An 18,051-nucleotide genomic window follows, 5' to 3' on the forward strand; every position below is an offset into this window, starting at 1 on the left:
AGGCCTCTGCCATCGTAACAAGGGTAGGGGTAAATAGGGTGCTCTGGTTTAGCAAGGAGCAGCTTTTGGCTTAGTAACAGGGGGAGCAGGTTGCAGTGAAGACCCAGTAAAGAGTTTGTGGACTCTCCCCCGGCTCCTGGGTTCACACCCACCTCCGGCCCGGCTGGGCCAAACTGGCGCCTCTGCCATCACTATTTAGGGGACGGGAATTTGAAATGCGAGGCAGGAGGTGTAAGAGTGGTACACGATGGAGGCGACCATGCGAACCCTTCAGCCAGAGAAGGAGGAAGGAAGGAGAAGCAATAGACCAGAGACCCTTCTGCAAGCCGTAGCTGTGCTCCTGCAACCCATGGAGATCCATGGCAGGACCGAGAGTTACCAGCAGCTCCATGTCAGTGAGCCCGGACGGGCGAGGGACTGTGTGAGGAGACGGCCATGGCCCAGGCCGTGTTGGAGAGCCTGCACGCCGCAGAGCAGCCCCACACGAGAGGCAGAGAGGAGCTGCAGCCTTTGGAATAAGTGCGCGTCGGAGCAGCCCGTGCAGGGCTGCCATGCTTGTGAGTTACCCCATGGACTTGCAGGGAGGACTGGCGTGGAGTTCACCCGTCCTGAGGAGGGACAGACGGCAGAAGCTATAGGGAACAGACTGACTGAAACCCCCACTGCCTGCCCCCCCAAACCGTTCAGGGGAGGACAAGGTAAAAACCCCGGGATCAGGGCTCTGAGCCCAGGAAGAGGGGAGGTGTGGCAAGAAGGTGTTCTTAAAAAGGCTGGTTGGACTCTTAATTGATGTATTCCTCTGTGTTGTTTCATTTTGGTTATGTTTTGGGTTTTAGGGATATGTTTTAGTTGATGTTGCATTAAATTATTTTCTGTTTTCTTCCCCAAACCGAGTGGCCTGGTCTGTTTTGTCCTGAACCTTAAGTGGCAATTAAGCTCTCCCTGCCCTTGAGCAATTCTCAGCCTCTTTGGTACTCGGGGCTAATCGTGGTCTTTGTTCCCTGATGGGCCTAAACCATGACATAGGGGCACCAAGGGAGAGATTGTCATGGTGCTTCTTTGCACCCAGCCACACCCAGAATTGTCTGAGGTTATCTGGAAAGCAAGGGGGTTTAACTTCTGCCAAATTTAATGTGACCCTACAGAGGACTGTGACAGGGGTACTGAACAAGAGACTTCTGGTGCTTCATTGCTGACTGGGCAAATCCACGACAATAAGTCTATTACTTTGGATAAATCCTGCTCAGAGTAAGGATTCTAGGAAATCCTCCTCCTCCACAAAACTAGCATCATTTACAGAATTGCTCCTCTTCATAGAAAACCAACAAACAATACTGATTTATTGTAAACTTCTCCTGAATTTACTGAATTCTCTAACAACTGAACACAAAGACCTAGGGGTATGAAACACAAGCATTTACAATTATTTCCTTTTCTCTCAAAAGAAGTGTGACATTAAAAAGAACAAGATCAAAAGAGCAGTATTATTTAAAGCTACCTACCATATACTCGTCCATGTTGACAGATTTATAAACAACTCAACTAGACCAGGCATAAGTTTGAACAGCTGTTAGTCAACATCCTTCAATTTGAACAATTTGCCAGTAGACAAGACAAATGAAAGGCTAAACAAATACAATGCATAGTCTCATAGACTGGGACTGCTCGACACATGAAGCAAAAGCAAACATCACTTACTTCAGATTTGGAGGAGATGTTTTCCTCCTTATCAGAATCATTTGGATCTACAATATCAGCAAATGGTGGCAAGGTATGCATCTTCCTTTCCAGTGCATCATTTTCAACTTTGATTCTCCCCACCTTGAGCTGAGATTTACCTTTAGTCTGTTTTTTGTCAGCTGAACAAGTAAGAATCAGTGGTGGGATGGTAGAAAAACTTTTAAATAACATATCCGAACCACTTTTTTTTTTTTTTTTTGTAGAAGGCTCATCAGAGTCCAGAACAGAGTGGTTTTTTGTGTAGCTTCTCTTTTCTTGCTGCTGCCCACTTGTTTTGGTAAGAATGAGGCTGTTTACAGACTGTGGCTCCCTGGACGTGGGTTTTGGTTCCTTGAAGGCCATCTTAGGAGCTATTTTATCATCTTTCAGTGGTTTGTTTTCTTTGGGCTTCTTTGAAGATTCTTTGGAAGATTTGTTGTGTTCCCTGGAAGGTTCCTTGAAGGCACTTTTATGTTCTTTTGAGTCTTTACAAGTTTTTTCCTTGTGGTCTTTTATTAACTTGTGAGTCCTACTGTTGGTACTGCTGCTGCTATTTGTGTTCATAATCCGAGCTGGGTCCTGCAAACACACAATGCAGAAATTTACTTAGATAGGGACACCCTTAAAGGCCCAAAAGACAGACACAACATGGACACAAGTATTCATAATAAAACATTGAAAATCAAGGTTGAAAATCAGAAACTGCAAATATCTATATAAGAATGGATACAAACACCATCATTTTGGTCAATTTATATGTTACAAAGTGGTGGAACATGAGCAGTTACCACTGATTCTCATCATCTGCAGGACAAGTTTTTATCTTAAGAATTAAGCATGTTTAAGAAATGTCAGAAGATGAACATAAAGAAAGTTTAGGAAGTGTTAACCATGACCATTAGGTATCAGCCAACAAAAACATAATAAGGAGTAATCAAGATGTAAACCATATTATTGCCAACTGAATTACTTCAGGCACAGAGCAAAGCATGTGCTCATGATGACGTTGTAGACCATGTTTGACTTCTCTATTGTGATCCTCTCTGCAGCTTTTGACAGATCCTTTTCTTCACAGACACTCAACACCTCTAGCACTCTTTCTTGAAATAAACTTCACTTCTATACTATTTCAAATCTGCTGAGTGACAACTCAATTTACAGGAACTTACAATCAACAACTACAGATTAATCATTTTATTCCAAGCTGATTGTAAGGATTTCTATCTACATATGCCTATCATCTGAGAGACTTTTACAATGAAACGTTTCAACAAATATATTCCACATACCTGTTGATTTCCTTTTCCTTTCCCTAGAATTCAGATTTAAATGATATAACACTGAAAACAGGCAAATCCCAGGGAAAAAAAAAAAACAAGCATGAAATCTGATGTGTTGTGAAATCCGTAAAAAATCCTAATTCTAGATATAGATATATAATGAATAGGATTTGATTAACACCAACACACCTAAATAACACAAACAAGAACCCATAGTAACCTAGAAAAAAAACCTATGTAAAGTTTTACTCCTGATGAAAATGCAAAAGATTGTCGGCCCATGAACCTAGGAAACACATTTACAAACTCTTCTTGAAAGCAGGATATTCCCTATGTTCTACGTGTCATGCCAGCATCACACTCTCCAACTCTCAATTGATCAAACTCATCAGGGGCAGAACAGGAATAGCTTTAGGGCAATTATATGGACTATACAACCACACTATGCCAAAGATTCCCATGCTCTCACTTTACTTGCTAGCAATTACAGATCTTATAGCTCAAGAGCCTTGAACTCCTCCTCCTTAGGACAAGAGGATCACGCTTGGAATGTTTTGTTTGTTTGTGGTTTTGTTAAATCCATATTTAGTTAGGGATATCTCAATACTCAGTTCCAAAATCACAGTTTTCATTAAATCCTTAGGTTTACAGAAAGGATGATTAACAATACCCACAGTAAATTGTTCTTCCAGTATAATTTTTATGTAAATAATGCATTATTAGAAATAAGGAACTACTGAAAAGGGTGCTACTCTATATAAATATTACACATGCAATTCAAGGTTTGACTTTCAGTTATTTGGTTGGTTATTCATTCATGCCCTTCACAAGCTGCAGGTGCCCAAAATTATCTCATCTGTATAATACTCGATATGTTTTCATTTCTATAAAATGAATGTACAAGTTCCTAGCTCTGTTCTGTTTTCTATCGGTCCACACTAAACACTGTATAGCACTAAGAATCTTTTCTTTTTTGATCCCTGTACTGGCTTGGGCTGGGACACATTTAAATTTCTTCACAGCAGCTAGTGTGGGGCTACGTTTTGGATTTGTGACCAAAACAGTGCTGATGCACATGGACGTTTCAACTATCGCTGAGCAGCACAGTATCAACGCCTTTTCGACTCCTCACAACACCCCACCAGTGAGTAGGCTGCAGATGCAAAAGAAGTTGGGAGGGATTACAGACCGGATAGCTGACCCAAGGGATATTCCATACCATGTGACAAAATGGTCAGCATATAAAGTTTGTGGAAGAAGGAGGAAAAGGGGGAGCATGTTCAGAGCAATGGTGCTTGTCTTCACAAGTAACTATTACACATGATGGAGCACAGCTTTCCTGCGGATGGATGACTGACCATGGGAAGTAGAGAATGAATTCCTTGTTTTGCTTTGCTTACATGAGCAGCTTTTGCTTTTTTTTTTCATAGGTAAAATTATATCAAATTGTCATGGTTTAAACCCAACAGGCAACAAAGAACCACACAGCCATTTGCTGACTTCTCCTCATCTAGGTGGGACAGAGAGGAGAATCAGCAGGAAAACATAAAGCTTTGTGAGTTGGGATAAAGACAATTTAATAGAATGGCACAAGCAGAGAAAAACCAGGCATAATGACAGCAAAGGAATACAGAAAACAAGTAATCACGTCCCATGGCACTCCTCAGTGTCCTGATCCCAACGGAACAGCTGCAGTTCCCCCTCTCTATTTGAGGGGGATATAATAGCACAGGATGGAATAGCCTGGCCATGGCCCTCCCACACCTGGTGAAAATTAACCCTATCCTTGCCAAACCCAGGGCTCAAACCTGATGAGGAATGTGAAAGCTGAAGATGAAACACGTCTGAATACATCATTTACAGCACAGATCTTACTGACAATTGGAAGGTAGTGCCAATCTCTTTTCTTATCAAACTGTAACAACATGTTTAAGTGTTTCTTTTCCGTCCCACATTAAGAAATGTTGCAAGAAATAAGAGTGAACAAGGTATTTCTGCTAAATAATAGTTTTTTCTCAAGTTGATGTGAGGCCTCATCTGGAGTCCTGTGTCCAGTTCTGGGCTCCTCAGCTCAAGAGGGACAGGGAAGTGCTCGAGAGAGTCCAGCACAGGGCCACCAAGATGATCAGGGGACCAGAACCATCTTTTATACAAGGAAAGGCTGTGGGAACTGGGGCAGTTTAGTCTAGAAAAGAGGAGACTGAGGTGGGATCTTATTAACATTTACAAATATCTAAATGGTGGGTGTCAGGAGGTTGGGACATCCCTTTTGTCTATAGTAGCTAGTAACAGGACAAGGGGTAATGAGATAAAGCTGGAATACAAAAATATAAGAATGTAAGAAAATATAAGAAAAAACTATTTCACCAATGGTGATGGAGCAGTGGCACAGGCTGCCCAGAGGGGCTGTGAAGTCTCCTTCCTTGGAGGCCTTCAAGACCTATCTGGACATGTTTCTGTGTTACCTGATCTAGGTGATCCTGCTTCTGCAGGGAGGTTGGACTAGATGATCTCTAAAGGTCCCTTCCAATCCTATCATTCTATGATTAAGATTTTGACAGGTAATGTATTTTACCCCATAGCTTACATCTGTGTATTCATCAGATACTAAAGCAACCTAAGTCAATCACACATTGCATAACAATCAAAATAATACACAGGATTATAGGCATGTTAAAGTAACTAAAACCATGCATTGTTTTCATTTCTAATAAAAAACCATTTGTTTGGCGACTGAAATAACGTGTTCATCTTAAACCAGTAGGCTGGAATTAGTATCAAAGATTCCTCCTGCTTTTAAGGAAAAAAACAAAGGTATCTAAAACAAATTACTTGCTCAAGGAAATTTGCTTGCTCAGGATTCCTGTTGCATACAAATGTGTTTGTTTTTTAACAAAAACATGAACTGTTTTGAGGAAAAAAGACACAACATTTTGAAAGCCTTCACAAATACTGTGGTATTCTTCCATTTGCAAGCTGCATGTTAGAAACAAATTTATCTGCTAGTAGTTCTCCTTACTACTGTATTGCACATTTACAAAGCTTTCTACACTTTAGCTTGTCAAGCTCACTGAACTTTTATGACCAGTGCCATCAGGAGAATTATAAGCAGATGCAGAATTACAAGGATCACTGATGAAAGCCAAAAAGTAAAGCATAAAACTAATTTTTTTTGTGGTAATGCACTGAAGTAAGAGCTTTTGGTGGTTTGTTTATGAAGTAAATCTCATTTCAGTGCAGCTCACACTACAGGTCATTACAAAAGGAAATCATCCCAAGGAAAACATCCCAAGCTGTTTTTCTGTATTCTCTGCATGTAAGGTTTCCAGAATACAAGCATGCACAGAAACACAACTGACTTAAAAGCAAGACAGGTATCTGTAGCTAGCCCACAGCCATGTTTATATTTTGAAAAAACTATCAAGTCAGGTTTCATGTATTTCTGACTGTCTTCTGTATTTCCAAGTCTAAAGCTTTGTTTTAGAATCACAATACCAAGGCTCTTATCTTCTCAATTAATTAAAACACAAAATCATGGAACTTCAGAAATGCATCTATTTTTTTAATCCATGTTTCAGAAAAGGATGTGACAGAAAGCAAACTGACAACTCTCTCCTATTTCATATTGCATTTTTTTTTGTAAGTGAATTCTCAACCAACAATAACAATTTGTTGCTCTGCTTTTACGGTCTTGGCTATAATTTCCTAACCAGCAAAGTCTATGTGGTGTTTTGTAACAGCAAGCGGGTAAGCAAATATTCTTCGGTTCTGGTTTTCCAAACTCAGAGTTTAAAACTGACCTCAGAGTTCATCCTGGTATTCACAGACAAAAATCCAACCAAAATTAAGACAGGCACACTGAAGGGCTATTGCTGCAACAGAAAAATCCCCAAGTCATCCAGTACAAAATACAAGTGGAGTATACACACACACATACGCATACAGAGTTTTTGTACAGACAACTTAAAGGCTGTTAAAAACAGCCTTTCCACAGCTCCTATTCTAGAGGCATATTTAAGTGAAATTTGGACAACAATGTTGTTCTACCACTGAGGTTCTTCAAAATGAAAAAAAGAATCAAAAATCTATATTCACATTGGCTGGAGCTCTCCTGCCACCCAAACTGAAGAAAAATGCTAAAGAAAAAGCCAAAGGTTCTCAGCTCTCAGGATTTGTAGCAAAAAATCCAAACTTCTTTGTTATACTAAAATCAAGGTTACTTCATATTTCCATTTTCAAAATCGTTGATGATTCTCAGTACAGCAGATACTTACAACTCTTCTTCATGAGAAAAATTACTCTTTAGCATGTGTTTAAGTTGGATGAGAGGAAACAAGGACTGCTGGAGGGAGGAGAAAACTGACTATTCACACTGACTAGCAAGAAACCATGTATTGATACAACATCTCTTCCCACTATCAAGAAGTCCAGTAAACGGCATTCAAGGTTGAAAAAAAATTATTGTAAATAATCAGCATTGCCACTGAACATCCCTATTTTGAAACCAAACAACTAAAAAATATACCTAAGCAACACTTTTACAGATGTTGAATACAATCCTGAGAAGTGATGCACATCTAGCCTTCTACTGACTCCTGTAACTTTCTACTATGGGTCAAATTCACTGCAGGTGGTTAGGTTGCTTTAGTAAAAATAAACAGATTTCACATGTTCATTTATAAGTATCAGTAAAGGAAACAGGTAACACTCTCTTCACTCTGCTTCTCCTCAATTACACCCCACAGGTTTCTACAGTGATTAAAGTTCATTACCCAAACATGGTTCAGAAAATTACATTCCAGGTTGGCATACAATTTACACAATTTACACTGGAGATGTAAGATTTACCATCCTGTAAAATTACTAGATGCAGCATTAGTGTAGGACATGGAATCGTGTCTGCACCTGAGATCCTTCTGCAGGTGTTTCAGTGGCCAAGTCATAGTATGCCAGCATTGGTATGCAACACAGGATATGGCTCAAACAGCATTGGAGCTGAATCTGAAGATGTAACTGAAAAACGAACTCTAGAGAGATATTCAGCCTCACAAGAACCCCTAATATAGCTGGTTAAGTGTACAAATAACTAATTTTCAGTGTCCAAGAAGATGGAGATGCATCCTAGTCTAAGAAGTCAGACAGTTATCTTCAGCACCTTGCTTCAGCATCTGGGGTGGTCAGATACCTTCCTTTTAGGCATTAAGCAGTCATTTTATCCTGCCCAAGTAAGCACCTTCAGTCTAATTCTCAGAGTCAATCTATCTCAGCTCCTCATTAAGAAAATAGAAATAACCATCCAGCCATATATCCTTCAAATGTCTGCATTAGAAATTGAGAGGTACTCAGGAACAATGCAAAACAGGCAGAAACATGACAAACAAGTACTTCTTCCTCTCCCTTTTGTATTCTTACTGTTATGACACATACTTACCAATGATACATTTAGGCATACTCACAGTTGTTCACCTAACTGTTCTTTAAAACACCTAATAAAGAATTAACCCCTGAAATTAAAAAAATTAAAAAATCCTAAAGAGTAAAACTTAAACTTTCACTCTACACAATTGTTGCAGATACACAATTATTTTAGTTAACAACTTATCATCACAATAACTAATCAAGCACTTGTTAAGCACTTGTTAACCACCTAGGAATAGTTCAATCAATTAGCTAAGCACTTATAAATAACTCAAACACCTATTGATTAAGTAAATACTCATTTGAATCACATAAGGATCAAACTGCAAGAGTTACATACCACACCTGATGGGGACCTGTTACCTCAGCTACAAGACCCTGGTAAATGTATTTGTTAGGTTACCTTGGCTATTACCTTAACTACAAGACCCTGGTAAATGTATTCGTTAGGTTACCTTGGCTGTTAACCTTAGTTGTTACTAAAACAAAGGGACAGGTATCTTTTTTTGACCAATCACTGTGATTTTGGAAATTTTGTGTTTGTTGGATAGATGGACATTTTATGCATGCTTGTGTCGGCAAATGTGATTCTTTTGTTTGAGCTGTATAAAAACCTTGAAAATGGTAACAAACAACAAAGCACATATGGAGGAGCTATCCCTCGTGTTTCCCAGCACTGCATAATACAGAAATGCTTGCTTATCTGCATTCCTGTGTAGATAGGTTTTTTGGGATTCAACACAATTATCTTTAAAAGTAATCAAAAATACTTAAAGAAAACTATTACTATAGTATTTTCTCATCACACTTCCATCCTCAGAGTCCTCTAATATGACAGCAGATCGTTAGAACCTCTGGTAAAGGAAGAAAACAACTGAGTACTTACAAAACTGGAATACCAGTATCTTCAGTGGGACTTGTTCTCATAATCATCTTTCTTCATTGTTATTTTTATGTGGTGAACATTAAGTTTACAACAAATAAATGTCAAGACCTATTACCACTGAACTATGGCATGCAATGCAAAAATACCTAGAAATACGTTTTTTTCGTAAGTTAATTCCCATGGAATGCACCATTGCCTCAGTTATCTTCTAGCAAAACATGTCTTACCTTTGGCCCATGAGATGATTTCTTCTTTGCTTCAGAAAAAGACAGGGAGTTACTGGGAAGGTAGGGGAGCTGAAGGCTCTGTCCTGAAGATAAGGATGTACTATCTGTCGTAACCATTATCTGTTGGGAGAGGAAAAGCATGTCAGTCAAACATTATCAACAGAGAGAGTCTCACCTGCTTAAGAACTCGTAAATCAAATGGGTAGGAAAATAAAACTTCTCCAACAAACAGTATCTATGTTTATTCTCAACAGTGGGTGGAATAATGAAAACACACTGCTATCCCTTGTTTAAAGAGTAAATTCCATCTTTCAGTTTCCATGTAAATACAATGTAAGCCCCCCAGAAAATGACATAACCTGTACAATCGCTGCTTACGTGCCTTGGCATGTGAGTCCTTAATACTTTCTCTTGTCCTTAGCAATGCCTAATACAGTTGGAAGTTCATCTCATATGTAGTAAAAGGTCCTACAGGCTGCTGACAGCACACATACATGTATGTGCATCAACCTTTGCTTTCAACAAATGCAAAATGAAGGAAATTTGTAATGAGTATAGGTGGCAAGGTTTGAGTAGCAAGGGTATTCTCTGTAAGAAGAGGCCAAGAACTTCCTCATGCCAGACAAAGCTGGATGCAACCAGTTCCAAAAGCCTCACTGCAGGACCCGTTTGAGCCCCTCAGGCAAGATGGTGCCACTTCATAGAAAATAAGTTTAAGGAAGGGCAAAACACTGCCCAGGCAGAGGAAGTGAGGAAAAAACAAATGATTCATGAGAAACTGCAGTATGTACACAAAGGTCAAAAAAGGAGAAGAAAAGTACTCCAGGTACTGGAAAAGGTATTTCCCTACAGTCCATGGAAAGCCCACATGCTGGAGCAGGGGCAAAGTATGAGGAAGGAGGGGCAGCAGAGAGGAGTTCTTGTGGACTGGCAGCAAATACCCAGCCCCTTGCACCACTTGGGAAGGTAGAGGAGACAAGAGTGCAGTTGAGCATGAGAAGGTGGTGTCAGTGGGATGGTATTTTCTTTCTTGCTTCTCATTACTCAAATGTACTTTATTTGGATAAAATAAATTTAATTTTCCCCAAGTCAAATCTGTTTTGCCAATATCAAACTGGTAAGATATGTTCCTGCCTTGATTTTGACCCATGAGTTTTCTCATCCTATCTTCTCAAGGTGAGTGAGTGAGTGACAAAGCCTCTAGGTGGGAGTTCAGCCCTTCATCAAGGTTAACCCACCACAAATATACACTGTAAAAACAGATTGATATTTTAATGTTGAAAGCAGTACAGCTCTAACTACAGCTTCTACCTTCTGTTTTATCTGGAGTACAGTAAATTGGATGGCTGGTCAGCAAGTAGCATTTTTGCTATAACAAGGGTTGTAGTGGGTCTGGGATGGTAGTGATTTTCCACAGCAGCTCCTGCAGTGCTGTGCTTACTGTTGATATCAATATTATGACTACTGCTCGCACAGCATCAGGACTGTCCCTCCAGCATTCCTTCCCCCACCTTCACCAATAGCTGTGGGTGGGCACAATCTTGGGAGGGACCACGGCCAGGACAGCTGACCCAGGCTGACCAAGGACATATTCCATACCACATGACATCAGCTCAGTAATATAAACTGGGGGAGAGGAGCAGGAAAGGGAGGCAAGATTCATTTCTGGCCTTCCAAAAGCAACCGCTACGCGTACTGCAGCCCTGCTTCTCGGGAGGTGGCCGGACATCGCTGCTGATGGGAAGTAGAGAGTAACAGCTTCATCTGCTTTTGCTTCGCTTCCCGCACGTGTGGCTTTGCTGTTTCTTTATTAAACTGCTTTTATCTCAACCCACAAGACTCCCATCTCATTTTTCTCCCCTTCCCTGGCTTGCTGAGGAGGTGGGGGATAGAGTGGTGTGGTGGGCACCTGGCATCCAGCCAGGGTCAAACCACCACAAGGGTCTAGGTCACTTACTTATTTTTTCAAGACTCTTAAGTACAAATAGTTCGTTTCCACAGACAAATCAGACATCACATAGCAGTTACCAGACATGTAAAAGTTATGCCTTTCACCTGAGAAATTCAGCTAGCTCCTGTCTTCTGCTCCAGTGCTGCTCAAACTTTACTGCTTCACAGAATCACATGGTAGGGGTTGGAAGGGACCTCTAGAGATCACCTAGTCCAACTCCCCTGCCCAGAGAGGTCCACCTAGATCAGGTCACACAGGAACATGTGCAGGTTGGTTTTGAAAACCTTCAGAGAAGGAGACTCCACACTCTTCCTGGATGGATCTGCTTTGAGGGGGAGAGGGGGTTGGACTAGATGATCTCTAGAGGTCCCTTCCAACCCCTACCATTCTGTGATTTCATTTAGCCTGACAAATACTTTTTAACCTCAAGTTGCCAGGTGTTTTGGTTGAATTCAGCCCAGTTGACTGGAAGAGAAGGCACCAGCTAACAAAACATAATCCGTCAGCAAAAAGGAAAATACATAGCCCCATGTGCCTACCGTAAGCCTGTCCAACAGGTAAAGAAAAATGCACATTTCTATCATTATTTCCTCTCTCAGACTAGGTCAAATGAATGGTTAAATAGGACTATTCTCCTTTAAATTGAACTCAATGAAAAGTTATAAACCAACAAATGTCATAGAAAATACCAGTTGCATTAAAATCAGATTATCTTTCAGAAAAAGATGGCATAAGATTATCCATTCATTACAGAGTTTAAGCAATTATTTTACTGATACAAAATCGTTCTGTTCATACACTCATATGACAAAAAAAATCCTTGTCCACGTGGAAAAGAAATACAGCCAAGAGAATCAGAGTTTGCCCTACCCTGAAATAAAAGCTAAGAAACAAAAGATTCTGCCAAGGACTGTTTCTCCTGGAGTTGGAAGTTGCCATTTTCTTCCTGAAGCACAGAAGTCTGATTTACTAATATATACAAAGGTTCAACCACTACATAAATTTTCTTTCTAAAATTCATATTCCCATTGGGAAATATTTATATATCTATCATCATCTATAGATATTCTTTCAAAACTATCATGTTTTGAAACTACATGCAATTCTGAGATGTCAGTTTCTGAGCAAATATTTAAATCAGAGTCTCAGTATTACAGACTGTGTGTTTAGAAATAGGATGACTGTCTACAGGGCCAGGATGAACAGCACAAGTACTGTCTGACGTCTGGTGGATTTGACACATCTGTTTCCACACAGAGGGAAAATAAATCCCATACAGTTTTTAAAGGACAAAATATGGACATTTAAGCCTTAAAAATTTCATTGTACTAAATCCTGCACCCTGTTATTTCATCATAAACTCTATGGAAAATGATAATTGCAGATGCAAAATTTTCATGTGATTAACAATCTATACAATAAGACAGAACTTCAGACTATAGATTTCTCCCTCTCAGAACAAACTTAATATTAACAATGAATAACTCTTCAGAAACTCTCCCAAAAAGTTTGGTTTCTTTGCTAAGATTATCTATGTGAAAAGTCCCTACATTACAAACAGGCTTTGTCATTGAGAGAGATTTCCCTTTTGGCTTAGTTTACAAAAGAAACAGCTATACATCCAGTTTAAGCTTACTGAAAGAGCTCAGCTGACAGAATTACTGCAACTTCTGCAGTGGGTTAAAGTGCCCTTTACCCTCCCATTAGTCAAACAGACACATACAAGCCTGATCCATGTATCTGAAGCAGCTTTCAGAGCAAGTCCCTACTTTTATATTGCCACTGTCACACTGTCAGCATACCCTGCTCATGTCTATGCATTTATATTTATGTGGTTATATTAAGTCAAAGCTACACAAAAGAAACAAAAGGTATTAATGAGCACATTACAGTGAGTCACTAATTCTGCAGCAAGAATGTAAGCTCATCAAAAGCATAACCATGCTACATATATTTTTTTACTTGTTTCCTCCTTTCTGCATTAAAAGTTTCCTGCCAGCTTACAGTATATCCCCACAAGTGGAGGACATTGCCACAGCCCATGTTTAAGTCAGGCACCCAAGATTACTTGCCTCTGGTGTCTGTCTGCTCCCATGACTCACTTGAGCTAGAAAAACCAAAAACATTATTAATTCTTCTCCTTAGGCCCTTCCACAAGTCAACAGTTCATTTGGATCAGAAAACCTGATGAAGTAAGACACCAGTGTTGAAGGAAGAATGAGACTAGACTTTGAGCAGTTTAAACAGACACATAATCATGCTCCAAATTCACCAGTATGTAAAGCATCAAGTTCTAGTACAGGGTTTTCTGTTTCCTCAAAGATTTAGCTTGACTGTATTTAAGGAGAGCAGAGGTCTAGCTAATCTCATAGCCCATCTTTGATATGGTCAACAGTGACAGTAATAGGCCATGTAAAAGTAGTGAGTTAGAAGCGTTCGTTCACAAATGTTAAAGGGTTTTATACAACTAGGTGTATGCAAGTACCTGGTACTGGATACTACTAGAAATATATGCTAGAAAACAGGTTCACAGTTTAACACTACAGTATAAATTATATGGAAATTACAGATTAGATTGTACTAAAAGACGTTGAGGAAAGTAAAAGTCTCACTATACACTGTACTGCTGTGGCCCCACCTTGAGTACTGTGTGCAGTTTTGGGTGCCTCAGCATGAGTTCTTGCTCATACTATCACAGCACATGTAGAGTAGGGCAATCAGGTTGGTGAAAGGCCTCAAGGGCTAGGACTTACAAGGAGCAGCTAAGATGACCTTCTTCACTCAGCCTGGAGAAGCTAAGTGTTGCCCTCATTGCAGCCTACAACTTCCCCATAGGGGAAAACAGGGGGTGAAGGGATGTGCTGATCTCTCCTTGGTCATCAGCAATGGGACACAAGGAAATGGAATGAAGCTGCATCAGGGGAAGTTCAGATTGGACATTAGGAAAACATTCTTCACTGAGAGGATGATCAGTACCTGGGACAGAGTTCCCAGAGAAGCTGTCACAGCACCAAGCCTGTCAAGTGTAAGGAGCACCTGGACAACACTTAGTCATATGGTTTAGTTTTAGGTTGTTCTGTAAGGATCAAGGATTTGGACTTGATCCTTCTGAGTCCCTTCCAATTTGAGGCAGTCTATAATTACACATACCCACAGGGGGTTTTTTGTTTTGTTTAAAATTCAATCTAAAAGGATGTATTTTAACTTTCACCTGTTGGTGAGAACTTCATAATCCTCATGAACAGAAATGCTTTTCTTCTATAGGAAGTAGCTAATGTCAACACATGTGAATGATTAAAAAAGTGCTTCTAAGAACAGGCCATAAAAGGAAGGCTGAAGAAAGTAGGGGCTCACTGCTCAATGGGCAAGATATCTCATGGCAGCTTGGCTTATGTATTCAATGTTCTTTTGGACTCTGTTTTCACTAGTGAGATCTTGTTTCCTCAGGCTCCAAGGTACCTGAGCATCCTCACAAGTCTGTGGCAGTGAGTCAATGCCCACAAGAGAGGAGGAGTGAGTCAGAGTGCACAGGGACACTCAGGTTCATGAGAGCTGACTGGATGCAAGCAGAGGTAGTGAAGGAGTAGGCCAGTAGCACTGCAAAGCAGGTCTCTATCACCTTCAAAAGGCTGTGGTCATTAGGAAAGGCTCCTAAGGACTACACAAAAGCAAACATCACATTCAAGAAGGAAGATGCAGCCAACAGGAGTCCCATCAGTCTCACTTCAGTTCTGGGAAGATGGAGAAAATCGACTTGGAATCCACCTCCAGTCACTCAAGGGACAAGAACATGACTGAGAGCAGCCAGCACAAGTTTTCTGAGAACAATCCTGCCTAATTTACAGACAGATTTATGAGGTATGGATTAGATAAAGAAATTATGAGAAGGGTCGAGAACTGTCTGGATTACTAGATTCAAAAGGTACTCTTCAGCTGTATGAGTTCCAGCTAGGGGACAGTGACTAATGGTATCCTTCCAGGATCAACACTTAGTCCAAAACAGTTTAATGTCTTGGTTAATGTTTCAGTGTGATTGTGTGAATGCACCAAGTTCATAGATGAAACCTGCTGTTTTTCAGAGATACCTGGTGACATCCAGAAGCTCCACCATACCAAGACAACAATTGAGTTAGAATATATTCTAGAAAGCAAACAGAAAGGGTTAGACAAATTGTTCCATAAGACATATAGAAACTCAGTCAGCAGGTGATGTAAACCTCCCAAGAAAGCTAGCTTTCAATCTAGTGATTAAGGATGCAAGTCAAGATAAAGATAGAGAAATAGCAGCACTGATTAATGGAATAACTGTTTGATGTGACTGGACAAAGAATAAAACGCAGATACCCACTGATGTTTTTCCCTATCCTGTTCCAAAGGCCATCTCTTCCAGTGACACCAAAAGCTGTACTTAATGGACAGGTTTGGAAGAAGAATTACTTCAATAATGCATGACAGAGATGGAAGAAGTCACACTCCAGTTCCCTTATTCTGTGAAAAGACAAGTGGAGTATCAGTATAGGTAACTACGTAAAACACAACACTAAACCTAAGAGAAAATTACCTTTCTTAACTGCTTTCTTCTGGTTTACACTGCAACTGTGAGGTTTCCTACACTACCATTAATAAGGCATTCCATACAAGCTGTAACTCAGGGAGGAAATAACATCAGAATAAGGTATAACAAGATCTCATCCTAATAACACATCTTAAAAAAAGCAAAGGCAACAGTATATAATACCGGAGCACACAGTATCACATTAATATCATGCTACTATTATCTACTATGGTAAACAATCACAACATAGCAAAAGAACAAGTGAACATAAGCGATCTTTCACCTTCATTGCTCTTATGGACATATGTAGAAGACAAGTCATGTTGTCCATGTGTCACCTTCTTGTCCACTCCCCACCACCCACTCACAGTACTTTTCTCACCAGTCATCCCTAGAAAAAGAGCTTTTTCTCCTTTTCTTATATATGCCAATAAAACATTATGCACACAAGCATCCAAATTAATCTTCTGGAAGGGTTATCTTGCCTCTGGTTCCTGAAATAGACACTTCCTTAGTCTGTTGAGATTGGACTTGAAACCTTTGTCTGCCAGTTGCTTTAAATAAAATACAGCTTCCTGGGCAAAGACAAAAGAAAATTTAGTAAAAAAAAACCCAAAAAACAAAACGATCCAAACCAGCAGGTAGAGGAAACCAACTGCTGTTCCTGTTACAGAGGAGGAATTATGCTACCTGCTTGCTCAAACTTTAGTGACCATTGTCCGTAATACTTGAGCTGTAGGAACCAGCTAAATTGAGTAGCAAACAAGAGTTTAAGTGCTACAAAAAGAATAACTGTCATGTATTTAATTTCAGTAGTTTCATGCACTGTAGAACAAAGGAAAGGATCAGAGAAAAATTGCCCACCAACAATCATCTTGATATAATACAAAATTCTTTTCCACTATCTCTTTTCCAGCAATTTGCAAAAAATTATCAAATTATAAAACCTGTATGTAAGCCTGCTTTCACTGATCCTAAAAGCTTCCGTATGAAAAAACAGCCTGTCAAAGATAACTGTTGCAGTTTTGCCTGGGCCAGGTTTTTTGGTAGCGAGGGAGTGCTACAGGGACGGCTTCTTTAAACAAAGAGTTGCCAGAAGCTTCCCCCCTGTAGCTCACAGGGTTAGGGCCAATCAGTTCTAAGCTGGACACTGCACCTGACCCAGGCCTGGCCAATTAGTGATGGAGCTAACACCTCTGTGAATAACGTATTTGAGAAGAAGTTGTTGTGCATTTGCAAAACTGCAGCAGCAACAGGGAGTAGGAATGTGAAAACATCTCTGCAGACACCAAGGTCAGTAGAGAAGGAGGGGGAGGAGGGTGCTTAGGCCCTGAAAGAAAGACTCCCCTGTGACCTGTGGTGAGGACCATGGTGATGCAGCTGTGCCCCTGCATGGAGGCCACCGGGGAGCAGAGATCCACTCACAGCCCATGGAGGACCCCACGCCGGAGCGGGTGGATGCCTGAAGGAGGCTGTGATTCCATAAGAAGTTCACCCTGGATCAAGTTCCTGGCAGGACCTGGGAGCCTGTGGGGACAGAGAAGCCCACGCCACAGCAGGTTTGTTGTCAGGACTTGTGATCCTGTGAGGGACTCAGGCTGGAGCAGTCTGCCCCTGAAGGACTGTTCTCCCAGTGGATGACCCACATTGGGGCAGGGTGTGAGGAGCTGCCCCCGTGGGAAGCCCCATGCTGGAGTAGTTCACGAGGGACTGTCTCCGATAGGAGGGACCCCACAGTGTAACAATGGGAAGTATAATGAGGTGTCCCCCCGAGAAGAAGCAGCGGCAAAGTCCATCTGTGATGAACTGACCACAATCCCCATCCCTCATGCCCTGTGCCGCTGCGGGGGAAGGAAAGGGAGTCCTGGGAAGAGGGAGGGGTGGGGGGAGGTGTTTTTAAGAGGTTTTATTTCTCATCTCCCTGCTCTTATTGTTTCTTTAATAAATCAAACCTTTTTCTCCCCAAGTCAAGTCTGTTTTGCCCGTGATGGTAATTGCCAAGTGATCTCTCTGTT

The 18,051-nt window shown here is 40.7% G+C and overlaps 1 protein-coding gene across 4 annotated transcripts in view; it reads right to left on the minus strand.

Annotated features, from left to right (window-relative positions):
* The window catches only part of MLLT3 (MLLT3 super elongation complex subunit), a 139,870-nt gene that overhangs the window by 48,156 nt on the left and 73,663 nt on the right, over positions 1-18,051 (minus strand). For all 4 annotated transcript variants that reach the window (XM_062017875.1, XM_062017872.1, XM_062017873.1 and 1 more), the window contains 2 exons: positions 9,531-9,650; positions 1,699-2,298 (listed from right to left, as the gene is read on the minus strand). In XM_062017875.1, coding sequence (XP_061873859.1) covers positions 1,699-2,298; positions 9,531-9,650 — 720 coding nt within the window. The remainder of the gene's footprint in view (positions 1-1,698; positions 2,299-9,530; positions 9,651-18,051) is intronic.

Source organism: Colius striatus, chromosome Z (assembly GCF_028858725.1).
Source record: "Colius striatus isolate bColStr4 chromosome Z, bColStr4.1.hap1, whole genome shotgun sequence".
NCBI lineage: Eukaryota > Metazoa > Chordata > Aves > Coliiformes > Coliidae > Colius > Colius striatus.